The sequence below is a fragment of the Epinephelus moara genome, chromosome 5, assembly GCF_006386435.1.
Source record: "Epinephelus moara isolate mb chromosome 5, YSFRI_EMoa_1.0, whole genome shotgun sequence".
In the NCBI taxonomy this organism is placed as follows: Eukaryota; Metazoa; Chordata; class Actinopteri; order Perciformes; family Serranidae; genus Epinephelus; species Epinephelus moara.
Window position 1 is genome coordinate 46,644,394 of NC_065510.1, and position 12,692 is coordinate 46,657,085.

Below are 12,692 nucleotides of genomic sequence, written 5' to 3' on the forward strand. Positions count from 1 at the left end.
CGTTAATTTCACGTGATTGTGAGCCCTTTGGCCACTTGTCCAGTTTGAAACGGGTGAGAGTCTTGAGTCCCCATCGGCTCCTGAGCTGTTGGGTTAAACCATTTATGTAAGCCTGGGGGAGTTTCCACCCTCTATTTAACATGATAAGAAACCTCTTAGTTCTTTGCCATTGTCTTCCTTTATTGTGTAGCTTATAAAAATAAAACATTTGGGTTGCAGTTTTAGAACTTTATTAGTTATTACCAACATTAGTTATTAAATTATAAATTATCTTTATCAGGATAAAATTGTCTCATTTTGCTCCACTATAGTGGGCATTCTAGCTTTAACACCATTCATCAAACGTTAATTTAATATCAATAAAAACATTAACATTTTTTTTATGGAAATAGTAACTGCAATGGTACTCAATGAATATCTGTATTTGGAAAACATGGAACTTTACTCTTTGAGCATTTTAATTTAATATATGACCAGCAGGGGGCATACCTTACCTTACTCACTCTTAGTTCTGATTAAATGGTAAAATATAGGTTGATAAGAATGTCCAGATTTAATGTTGGTGCTATGGTCAAAAGAAAATAATACACATTTATAATATTCATAATATTCATTCATTTAAAATATTCAACTGTCTGTGATTTGTTTCCTGCCGTGGAGTCTTGAGCCGTTTGCAGTGGAATCACATCAGTCCCAGCCTTTTCATATGGTCAGTAAGCCATTTTAAGTCTGTCACATTGCTAAATCAGAATAAAAACAGTCAGAAAAGAAGCCATAAAATTAATTCTGGTTGATATTATATTATATCATTTACATTTTTTTTTATTTTATTTGCACTGTATATATACATTTGTATATCTTGCTTTCTATTTATGTTATACAGAGTGTTTTGTTTTTTTTTTGTTGTTTTTTTTGCGGACCCATTGCTGCTGGGACAAAATAATTTCCCATACTGCAATCAATAAAGTAATTCTATTCTATTCTATATTAAGTGTATAATAGGCTACTCAGGAACAATCCAGGTTACTTGTTGGTGCGATCATTGTGGAGCATCTGTAATGCACAGTTGAAAACATTCAAGTCCCTTATTTTCTGCATGACTATTTCCAGGCAGACATAAATTATGTGTGTGGTTCTAGAAAGAAACACTAGAATGGCCGGAATCCCAACACTATCATCATCGCACATAGTAAACCCTAATTATTGCATTTTACACATGATTTTAATAGAGAAATCTCAGAACAAGAAAATCAAAATTAAAAGTAACTTCTTTAATTATGAAACAATTTATTTTAATACTTAATAACATATATTGAAAAATAATAATAATCGAAAAAGCTGGAAACGAGCTGATCTAATACAAAAAAAAAAGAGCCGTTTTGATCAATGGTCACAGATTACCTCCGCTCTCCTCACAGTTACCACACACGGGCTTGTAGCATTTCAAGTGTCCGACGTTTGGTTCTGTTTGCAGCTCTTTTGGACCGGCACTGCCTCCGTGTCCGTGTCTGCTGCTGCTGCGGTGGTTGCTTCTGCTGCTGCCCAGCTTGTGCCGACTGCCGCGGCCGCTTTCCCCTCCATGTATTCTGCCCTCAGCTCCTCTGACAGCTGCTGCAGGACTTTCCTCCGGGCTCTCCTGCTGCTGGTGCTCCTTAAATAAGATGCGGGCACTGATCCCAGCCAGGTCGAGGGTGTTATAGAAGACCGCAACTGGCCATCTTCCTCCGCCTTTGGACGTCCACGCCGTACTTGGTGTTGTTGTAGTACATCACAGACACTCGTTTTGCCTTTGCCCCACTAAAGGTGCCCACACCTGTGTGCAGGTGCTCAGGATGCAGACATTCTTCCTCAGCTTTCCCTGGTACACAGTCAGAGTCACATCATTTCTGCGAAATGATGTGCGGTCAATATGACCGCTTATGGCCGGAATAGGTATAACATATCATGTTTTCTTTGTCTTTTGTGTAATTTATATAAAAACTATTAAAAGTTAAAATTCAGACACTTTTAGGAAAAGTCATGTAAGGGCAGTATTGCATTTTTTCATTCAACAAAGTTATTGCACATATACATTTGAAAACGGTCAAAATTACGGTCTTGGCCGATCTATGTTACAAAAAAATGCGTATCTTGTGTTTACTTAAATGTTATAATGTGTTTTAAACAACGGAGTGTCTATTTACACGGAGGTGAAAATTAGCCTTTGCCCCGCAATCTAGCTATTTACACTTGACCCCTGACCCATTCTAATCCTGAAGGTCTTTAGAAGGGTATACATTTCATTAAAATGGGTAAATAACACCTGTGTACCTAATTATGTCTGATGAGTGACTAATCTCTGAACAAGAAGAGGTCTGTTTAGGTTTTAACAAGCCCCATTATCAGTGATAATGCTGGTTATATAGCCCTAAATTAAATTTAGATGCCACTGAAGACCAACAAACTGATCGATTTTTGTCATTTATTTTTGCAGAATCTTTTGACACAGTACAGTACAGTCTCTGTATTTATCATATTCAAAGGAATTCATATGTCCAATCAAGATATTTTACATATTCTTAATTAATTATTTTATATATGTTGTATTATTTGTATGAATATCTATTTTGCCGATTGTCTGCTTGTTCATAAACTAAAATAAAGATTTCTAAATTGAAAAAAACAAAACAAGAAACAGGCTTGACTCAAGAGCAAGAGGTGCAAGTCAGTTGCAGGCTGCGTATAATTGCTTGTTAAACTGCAGCCAATCACAACGCTGCTTCCCCTCCCCCACTCATTTGCAGGCACCTGGCCGTGGCTAATGGACATACTAAGAGAAGCCGGGACTGGATGCTTCAGCACTCTGTTGGTGGCGGACGGTGCATTATGTCGAGTAGAGGTCGAGATTACATCACTGCTATGAGAAACAGATTTAATGGTGTAACTGAACGAATTCAGAACAGACAGGAGCAGCCGAGTTCTTCCGAGAGTCTTGTAGAAAGGTAAGTACTTTAAGTTATCTGTAAAGGACTCCAAGTGATGTTCACAAGGTTGAAGTTTGCGTCGGTTTTGTAACATTATTGATGTTGTGTCTCTTTAAGCTAACCATAATAAACCATTGACGGAGTAATTTAAGTAAGTCATGTTTAAGTGATGTTAATAAAATACTCCGTGTCGTTGTCTACGTGAATTTGAACATTTTATTGCGGAGACAAGTTGGGATTCTTGTAACATTAATGCATCCATGGTTGAAGTGTGCGCTGTAGTGTTGGCTAACATTACCCTATTTAGCAAGCTAACTTTGCAAAAATGGCATGTTTGGAAACGACGTTGGATAGAAAGATTTCAGCCATTTAAGGTTTTATAAAATGGAGGACTTGACTCACGCCGTTTCAGCAGCTCGGTTTTAAATGTATATTGATGGCAGTGAAATAACAGTTTGACAGTAGGCCTACATTTACTACAGTCTCTTAAAGAGGTTTCTAAAACGGTTACCCAGTATTTTATGTCTAGGTTATCTACTCCGTTTTGATTACAATTTATTCTTTTAGGAGACTTTGGCTAATTAGGCTTTTGGCTTTGCTTCACAGTCTGCACATTTTCTGTCACTTTTTCAGGTTGCGGATTTTCAGGGAAAATGATGCCCCCAGTAGAGGGCCAAGGAGGAGGGGGCAAACAAGACTTGCCACTTTCAGAGTTGGTCTCCTCCTCCATCCTGATATGGAAACATTCCACCCACCAAAAGGTATGTTACAAGATGTTTAATTATGCATAGGCTACATTATATGTTCCTGTAAGAGAATTTTGCACAAATTACTTGTTTGTAGTGATTTTATTTTATGCAATTTGCATTGTAGCGGAAGCTTTGAGAAAAATAAAGGTGCCAGTGTCCTTGTCAGCGGAGGAGTTCCATGCTGTCCTCAGAAATGCGTTTCCGAGAGTGGGCAGCACGGATTTTGAGTTGGCAAGGGTAGATTGTCATAAAAAAATTACAAGACTTCAAGTTTCTCCACTGTCACCATCTGTGCTGAAAGCCAGCAGAGAGCTTACTCGATCAGCTTTATATATACTCCCAAAAGTACTGTACATTGACCATACCTTGAGCTAAATTACCTGTTTAATTGTAAAATGAATTTTTTAATGTGTAAATCTAATTGTCACTGTTTTGGGTTGACCTGTTCATGTGGACTTGATGATTCCTATTGATGAATAACTGAACATTTACTCCATACTTTTTAAAGGAGAGTCTGGCAGAGCAGGTCGGAGAACAGCAAGATGGGTGTAATGTAAGAATATTTTTTACCACCCTACAGATCTGACAAGCAACATTTTAGCAGTATATTGTAGGTGTTAACATTCAAATGACCAGTACATTATTTTGGTCTCTTTAGGATGCAGTAGAAGTCTTGGCCTCTTGCCAAAGCCTGGACCAAGATGATGTAGGCACCTTTTTATCAATACCTGTGTAAACTCCATTTTAAAGGCAGTGTTGGTAACCATGTCCAATATAGACTTTTTGTGTATATTGGGGGGGGGGGACCCAAAGGGCAGGGGGAGGGGTTAGATGGAGCCCCGGGGAGATGCATCTTCCTAGATTTTCTACATTACCAAGCCTGCCTTTTAAAGCTGTTTCTAGGCTTATTTTATACTTCACATATATATTGTATAACTTGCCAAAAATGGGGTGTTGTCCTGGTATTTTGAAGGATGTACAGGTGGTCCATGCTTTACATAACTCCCCAGAGAGGCCTCATACAATCGAGAGGGAAGTAAGTACATTTATCAGCACTTTTAGCATTATCTAATGAACATTTATCTATGACAATTATTACCCAACATCAACATTTTTGAAGTGTTAAAGTGTAAGTCCGGCGTAGGAGTTTATTTAAAAAAATGCTGTTTTACAAGCCTTAGCAGTAGGCTAGGTCTGTATTGACAGGCAGTCCATACAAGTCGATGCACTGGAGTTCAGTTCAAGGAGGAAAGTATTGAACGCCGTTTTGGATACGTTCAGTACACCGCCCCAAGCTAATCATTGTTAGCCATGTCTGGCTGTTGGCGTGTTTCAGGGATTTCTCCCTTAATGGTTGACAAACGAAAAAAATTGTCTCGATGGCTTATTTGATGTATTTTCATGCCGAAAAAGACCATGGGGTCCATTTACGCTGGACTTGCACTTTAAGACAATCAATTGTTGACATTGATATATCACATTTATTGTTTTACAGGTTGTACAGGAATCTCATGACACAGAGATAGTGGAAGTAGCAGATGATGTAGTGGAAGTAGCAGATTTTGCTGATGTAAGCTTTTGTCTTTTATGAGTTTCATAAGAGGGACTTTGAATATAAGTCAATGTCAATCATAAATAGATTTAATGTTTTTATATTTCTTAATGTTGCCCAATAGGATTTACATGAGTGGCGTGCACTTCGTGCAAGACAAGATGAGGAATACCTTGAAAGTCTGCAGACTGACCAAGAAAGGGTAAGCACAGTTGTGTGTGAAAACGCAAAGAGGCAAGGTGTCACTAATTTTGTTTTTTAATTGAACCAAGCATAGACGGATTTATTTTATTTCTTGTTCTCTTTTGACAGGCTTTGGAAAGAAGGCGGCTTAATTTGAGCGACCAAGCCGAGCCGCAGGATGGCATTCCACTGCAAGTGAAATATCCGGATGGCCATGTTGTAAGGAGGAGATTTCTCCTCATGCAGCCAATTCAGGTACTCAAATTGTGTTTAGATATCAGATACCTCCTGGTGCATTATTGCTAATTTACAAAAATCCCTTAAATTATATGCAAACACTGTCAATGTACACTTTTTTCTCTAATTGTTTAAGAACTTTAAACAAGGAGATTATGTCGGCTCAGCATTAATATATATATTTTTTTTGTTTTGTTTTTTTGAAGCACCTATTTGACTTTGTCGGCTCAGATGACATGGCAACAGAGGTCTTCTCTATTCAGAGAGCCAGGGCATCACCAATAAGAAGTACAACAATGGGCAGAATAATTGATCATATCAATGAATCCTGCACAGTTTTTGTAACCTGGGATGACGTAATGGACACGGACATTACTGTGAGACTCCTGTATTACTATTTAATTTAAAACGTCATTATTTAATGGTAATTGAGTTTACTCAGGTTTTGAATTTTTGTTCTTTGCCAGGACACTCTGGTTCCCGAAGAAGATGACAGTCCTCAAAACATCTCATCCGTGCCCTTGGATACAACTGCTGGCTTCCTGAATTTGAGTCATGTTAATGACACTAACGAGTAAGTAGTAGTTTCCTACTTTACTATTAATAATTTACTGTATGTATTAAATGAGCCATGGCCAGCAGGCCAATAGAGTGCTTTATACAGATTAAATATATTATATTAATGCAACTGTTTTGGATGTTGCAAAACCCCACCTGCAAAATGGTTCCATCAGCCTTCACAGCTCATGGATGACATAACTGGTTACTGTTGTGTGTTGTTCCAGATCAGATCTGAAAACCTTACTGACCACTCTAGCATCAAAGGTCTGGATTGGAGAGACGCCCAGCTGTAATATGATAAATGTATGCAGAGAAAAACATAATGGATGGTGCCATCCGAGCCTTTGCAAGGAGGAGTTTCAATCCAGAATCCAAATTAAGTGTCATATTTATGGATGACTTCATGCAAGCAGAGGGTTCAGTGGACGAGGGGGGCCCTACACGGGAGTTTTTCCGACTGCTTATGATGGCTCTCAAAGACAGCACCCTATTTACAGGGCCACAGAACAGCAAGAACCTGTCCCTGGACAGCCATGGTTTGTACCCACATATGGCACTTATCTAACTCACCTAATTGATATTCCTGCATTTGTTGAAATTTTAGCTTTGAGTTTGTTGAAAAAGCCTTATCCTGCAGATATTTGCCAACTGGAAAATCTCATTTCCATTTTTGCAGCATTACACAGAGGTCTCTACAAAACATATGGAGTGATGATGGCTGTCGCACTGGTGCATGGAGGAGTGTCACCTTCTTTTTTTTCTGAGAGGCTCTACCAAAACCTTTGCTCTACACCTACATCACCACCCACTCTCAAAGAAGTAGAAGATCAGGATTTGCAGTTGAAACTCAATAAGGTATGTCAATTTTGTCCTTACTTGCTGTATTTATTTTACTTTATTTTACACTTGAAGTATCTCAAAGGCCTGCTTCTACTAATGAACTGTTGATGATGTCTTAAAGATCAGTGAGGCAGTTGATATTACAGCGGCTAGAGCTGCCATTGAGGAAGCTGCGGAGAGCCTGTCCTTGATGGGGTCCCTGAGGCATATCACCACCATGGAGGGACGGGACCAGTTGGTTCAGGCTGCCACAAGTTTCTACGTGGAAGGAAGGACAAAGGAAGCCTTGCAACAGTGAGTATTTGAGTATAGTCCCACACTTCATCTGTAATGGTGTCTATAAATTGTAAATTTTGTTCAGTTTTAAATCCTTAATTTTGTTCATGACAGTGCTACAGCGGTTGGACCACATTTTACTTACATTTTGAGGAAAATGCTTGGGTGAGCTGGAAAATACTTATTTCTGGAAAAACAAATCTTCATGGTGCCACATACTGTTGTCTAATATAGTGCACTTGCTTCTGTTTGGGGCCAAAGTTTGACTGTTCACAATGTGTTGGGCCTGTCTTTGTTAAAGGATACTTAACTGGGTAATGACGATCAATTGTGTGCCACTCCTGATTCACTTCACCTATGGCAATTGCTTAGTTATCATAACATGGGTGTGTTGGGCTAACGTGCTTTTCTCTGAACATGCTGTCTTATATCTCACTTGTGTTGTTTTTCGTGTGTATTGATCTCTTTAATTGTATTTGTTCTTTACAGACTTGCTGAAGGACTGGGCACACTTGGTCTCCTGGACCTGATGAAGATTAACCCCAGCATCTTCAAGGAGGTGTTTACTTCATCAGAGAGGCCTTTAAAGGCTACAGACTTGATCTCCCTGTTCAAAGCAACGCTGTCCCATCCTGAAAGCAACCAGTGGCGAAAAGAGAAGAGAGTGGAAGGGTACTGGAGAGACTTCTTACTTGATATTGAAGGTAAATGAATGATTCACTGTAACGATTGTGCTGAGTATTGAGATTTCATTTGAGCTACTCTGACTTTTGCCGACATAATCCTGCTTATCAGCTGTTAATTATTGTATGACTGTACAATTTTACAGATGGTGTGTTTGAGATCACAATGGAACAAATCCTGGTGTTTGCCTCTGGAGCCGACAGAGTGCCAGCTCTTGGTTTTTCCCCTCACCCAACGCTGACTTTCATTCACGAGACAGGGCGGAAGTACCCTGAAGCCAACACCTGCCTTGTAAATTTGAGACTGCCTATCCATGACAATTATGTACAGTTCACCAAGTTCATGTGTGAGGGCATTATTCAAGCTCCCACTTTTGGTCTGGCTTAAAGTCACTGACATGATTTAATGATGGCTGTTTTTGTTCATTAATTGAATATGATTTGAACCTGTTTCTTTCTGATAGTATTTGATGTGTATGCTATTACAAGTAACTAAAGAGTCACTATAGTAGGACATCAAGTAGTTTTCAAGCTTTAGCTGGTGGGCACATGGACCTGCTATTGTTTCTGGAACTCTCCTAATTAGAATTTAGATTATGTCTACTTTATAGGTCTGTAGTTGATGACCTAACACAATGTTAAAGGTCTCTTAATTAAAAAAGCTGTATTTACATGTGTTACAGAATTTGAGCAGTGCTGTTTGAAACTGTATCCCCTATAATTAACTGCTGCACAGATCAGAATATGGAAAACTTGTGTTTTTAGGGAAATATGCTTTTATCCCAATGTTTATAAAAATGTCCTTTTGAGTAGCACAGTTTGTGCTACTATGCTTGAGTCTGCCTGACACAGCTCTAATAAAAATAAATAATTTGGCCAGTAGGTGGCGGTGTGTCAAGTTGCTGTGAGTTAAAATTGCAATGCAACAGGCTTCCGTAGGGTCTGGAAAAACAATACATGCGAGCGGGATACAAGGAACGAAGGTCATGGCTCTTTCAACTTTTCTAGATCATTGTAAAGCTACATATGCAGAAAGTTCCAGACTTTTCCTCACGGATAATGTTTCCAGTGATGTCCTGCGACCAGTACTTATAAGGTAATAGTACTTTACGTTAAGACTCCAAGAATAAATTCATGCTATTAGCAAGCTAACACAGGTTGTTTGACCTGGTATTGTCGCAAATTCTGAATATTCTCCATGCGGCTGAGCACATGTTTAATGGTCAAAAAGTCGTTAATCACGAATTACATTTGTACATTATTGCATGTTGCAGAAAAATAACATTAAATGTGTAGCAACAGACTGAGCCAGTGTGTCTTCATTCTGCACCCGCTACAATTACAGTAAATCCTGCCAGCAAAATTATTCCCTAACTGGGCCAACCCCCTTTATTAAAAAGATATGTTACTACGTGCTTTATCATAAGGTTACGCTTTTTAGACGAAGTAACCCTACTGATGTTTTTAATTAAGGATATGCGGCGCATATGTAGAGGTGAGTTTTTGTGACTGGTCAGTGGCCTAGCTTCGGCCGGTCCGAACTGATCGCTTACATGTATTGTCCTCCGTGTCAATGGTCAACAGGTCATGAACACAAAACTTGAGTGAAATTAACATGACAAGGACAGCTGGCTTGTAGAAAGTTAGTAATGGCAGTAGCAGTTCTGGTAGTAATAACAGGGAGGAACTGCAGCAAAATAGTCCCAATGATCCAGGGCTTTATAACAATTGTTCAAGATGTTTATTGGTAGTTTTAATCTGCACGTTACCTGCACCCACTGCAAGATCGCTAGCACCCAATCCCGGTCACTTTACAGCTGACACAAATCGGTGATAAATGTGCAAACCAGCCATGTAGAGATGTGAGGCACTTGTACAACCTATAGGTGCTTGCAATGAAAGAGTTTGAGGTTATACTCAGTCATGCTCCATGCAGTTGTGTTCAAGTGGATATAAAGATTCTAAAATGCCATATTTTTTAGTTGGATGGGAATGCAACATTTAATGTAATTAAGATTACTTTTTCAGAAATGTCCCATTTTGTTAATTCCTTAGACTGGAGACCCTTGAGAGGAGCATCAGATGGGCAAGAGGGAGGATTCTCCCATTGGATGATGCAGATGAACTCCTTCCATTAGTGACTGGTTTTATTCAACTAGTGCAAACAGCTTTGTCAACTCAAGATGAAGGTATTTTCTTTGATTCATACAGTTGGCTATCTCTCTTGTCAGTCACACTATGTACAGGTAAATGCAGTTCAAAGTGCTTTGCAAGGAATAATTCACACACAAGACAGAGAACTGTAATGCACGTGACGAATAAATGAAAATGAAATATCTTAGCAGCATACTTGAAAAGGAAAAAAAATGCATACATTCCAGGATTATTACAAACATCTAGTTAGATCTTATTTTAAAGAAGTAAGTTTTGAGGTTGGGGTGGACAGGATAGTTGTAATGTCTGCTAGAGATTACATCATGCATTATGTCAGATAATTGATTATTAAAGTATTTCTGATTCTGATGTCAAGGCTTTCAAGTTTCGAGACACTTAAATGTGAACTTGTTTTCAACATGCTTAACTGATGTTCAGGAGGTAGGTTTGACTAATATAAATGAGTGTGAAAGTGCCTGTGATTTTACAGGAGTGCAGAGAGGTGTATTAAACTGCGACTCTGCTTCTTGATCCCAACTCTGGGTTATCAGGGTTTAAGACCGCCTACAAACTCGGCCAGGTTCTTAGATATGAGAGCGGCTCCATCCAAAGTGGAATGAATACCATCTCTCCTAATAATACCAGGTTTTCCCCAGAAAGACTGCCAATTATCCATTTAAGTTAAGCAGTCTCTTGTAACGTGTGTGAGACCCACAGGTAGTACTTAATCTCAAACTGATAGAAATCCTGCCACTGTCACTAGAATTGCCAGACACCAACCTCTACTGCATCCCTGACCATAACCATCTCTAATGATCAAATTCTTGAAATTATGAATTCTGAGGTCTAGATTAATATTTTATCTTAATTTCATCTGTTTAACCAGTTTAAACTATTCCCTATTAAAACATTAACTGGAACACCTGCCATTACGTCTGTGATATTACTGGAGCCAGACTATCCGTAGGAGATATTAGTATTCATTCAAGCTAAATATTCTTCATATAACATAAAGATAATCTAAAAATTGCATAGTGTTGCTTAAATGCATTGTATTTCATACGACTAAAAAAATTCATATCCATGCACCTCCACAAATCCACCTGTATGAGTGTAATAAAATATAGGCCTTATCAGGAGAGCACTATCAATCCTGTCTGCTGTTGGTTTAAATTAGCCTTTAGAAGACATGGACTGTCTCAGTGTGATCTTCGGGATACTGGCTGACATGCATACATATTAGTTAATATCTATCTTCTCATTAAATCTCTTTTTGCAACATTAGGTACCTCTGGATATCAAGCCCCATTGGTCCGGACAGGTGATTTTGGACGATCCAGCTACCTAATCACAGAAGAACACCTGAGATTCCTGCTTTCATGTGGATTTGTAATTGCAAAAATTGCTGAAATCCTGGATGTATCAGTCAGTACAGCTAAACGGAGATTGAGGTATGAATGACAATTGCAAGGTATACAAACAGTATATTTTCCGCTGATTGCAGGGCTAATAGGGCGCATGCTCCTAAATTGAAAAATGAGAGAGAGAGAGAGGAGTGCGTCTTCCTCTGAGATACACACGTACGTGTTTTAGTTACAAAGACAACAAATTCAATAAAAAATGTAGCAAAGTTAATGGGAACTACTGAATAGTGTTGCACACATGCTCCTAAATACATTTTACAAATAGGCCACTCCCACACTTAAATAACCTTCCTCTTCCTGGATTTCCTCCTTACTTACACATGGCTTTCTCAGCCCAAACAGCACTGCCATCTTCAACCAAACCCAGGCTCCATACATGCGAGCTCCAGGCAGAAGCAATGTTGATACTAGCTTTCCTGTCACATTCACCATACTCTATTTCACACACTACATAGCATAACTACAATATAAGTTAAATATTATTAATTATAAGCTAAAGTTAAAGGAGCTAACTGGACTTACAGGATCAGCAGGCACACTCACCTTGCCGCATGGCCTCAAACAAAATGGATTCCAATAGGCTAAGTCAGGCCTCTGCCATATCTAAGAGATTGTAGGCCTGGGGCTTGGCTCAGGCAAACCGGTATGGAATACAGCAGGCCTCAAAGATAAAAGAAAGCTGGTTGTAGAACAGATACGCAGACAGGAAGAGATAGTAAGGGGTGCAAAGGTAGTGGCCCAGGGACAGTGGTTGAATTGGGAAAGTGTAGAGAAGAGGAAGCTTAGTTGGAGGGACCTGTGGAGTATGGAGGAGAATCGTATTAGATTCCTGGTAGGGGCTACATACGATGTCTTACCAACCCCCCAGAACCTAAAACTGTGGGTAAATGAGGACCCATCATGCCCATTGTGTTCACGTACCGCAACTTTAAAGCATATTTTGTCAGGCTGTAAAGTTAGCTTGTCACAAGGCCGATATACATGGCGACATAATCAGGTGTTGAAATGTTTAGCTGCAGGCATCGAAGGGAAACGAAGACAGGTGAATTCAGAAGGTGTTAAGGATAGGA

General features: G+C 39.1%; 2 protein-coding genes across 2 annotated transcripts in view; one reads left to right on the forward strand and one right to left on the reverse strand.

Moving 5' to 3' along the window:
- LOC126390112 (uncharacterized) overlaps positions 1-12,692 on the reverse strand; it is a 261,242-nt gene that overhangs the window by 135,328 nt on the left and 113,222 nt on the right. The window lies entirely within an intron of this gene.
- Positions 6,712-8,432, forward strand: LOC126389637 (G2/M phase-specific E3 ubiquitin-protein ligase-like). Its single transcript, XM_050043334.1, has 5 exons — positions 6,712-6,781; positions 6,922-7,100; positions 7,207-7,379; positions 7,851-8,065; positions 8,191-8,432. Exons 1-5 carry the CDS (start codon positions 6,712-6,714, stop codon positions 8,430-8,432), a joined length of 879 nt encoding a protein of 292 aa, XP_049899291.1.

Coding starts and splice junctions, on each gene's coding strand:
- LOC126389637 (XM_050043334.1), top strand. CDS start 6,712: ATGGCTCTCAAAGACAGCACCCTATTTACAGGGCCACAGAACAGCAAG. Junction 7,101..7,206: donor TGCAGTTGAAACTCAATAAG/GTATGTCAATTT, acceptor GATGTCTTAAAG/ATCAGTGAGGCAGTTGATAT. Junction 7,380..7,850: donor ACAAAGGAAGCCTTGCAACA/GTGAGTATTTGA, acceptor TGTTCTTTACAG/ACTTGCTGAAGGACTGGGCA.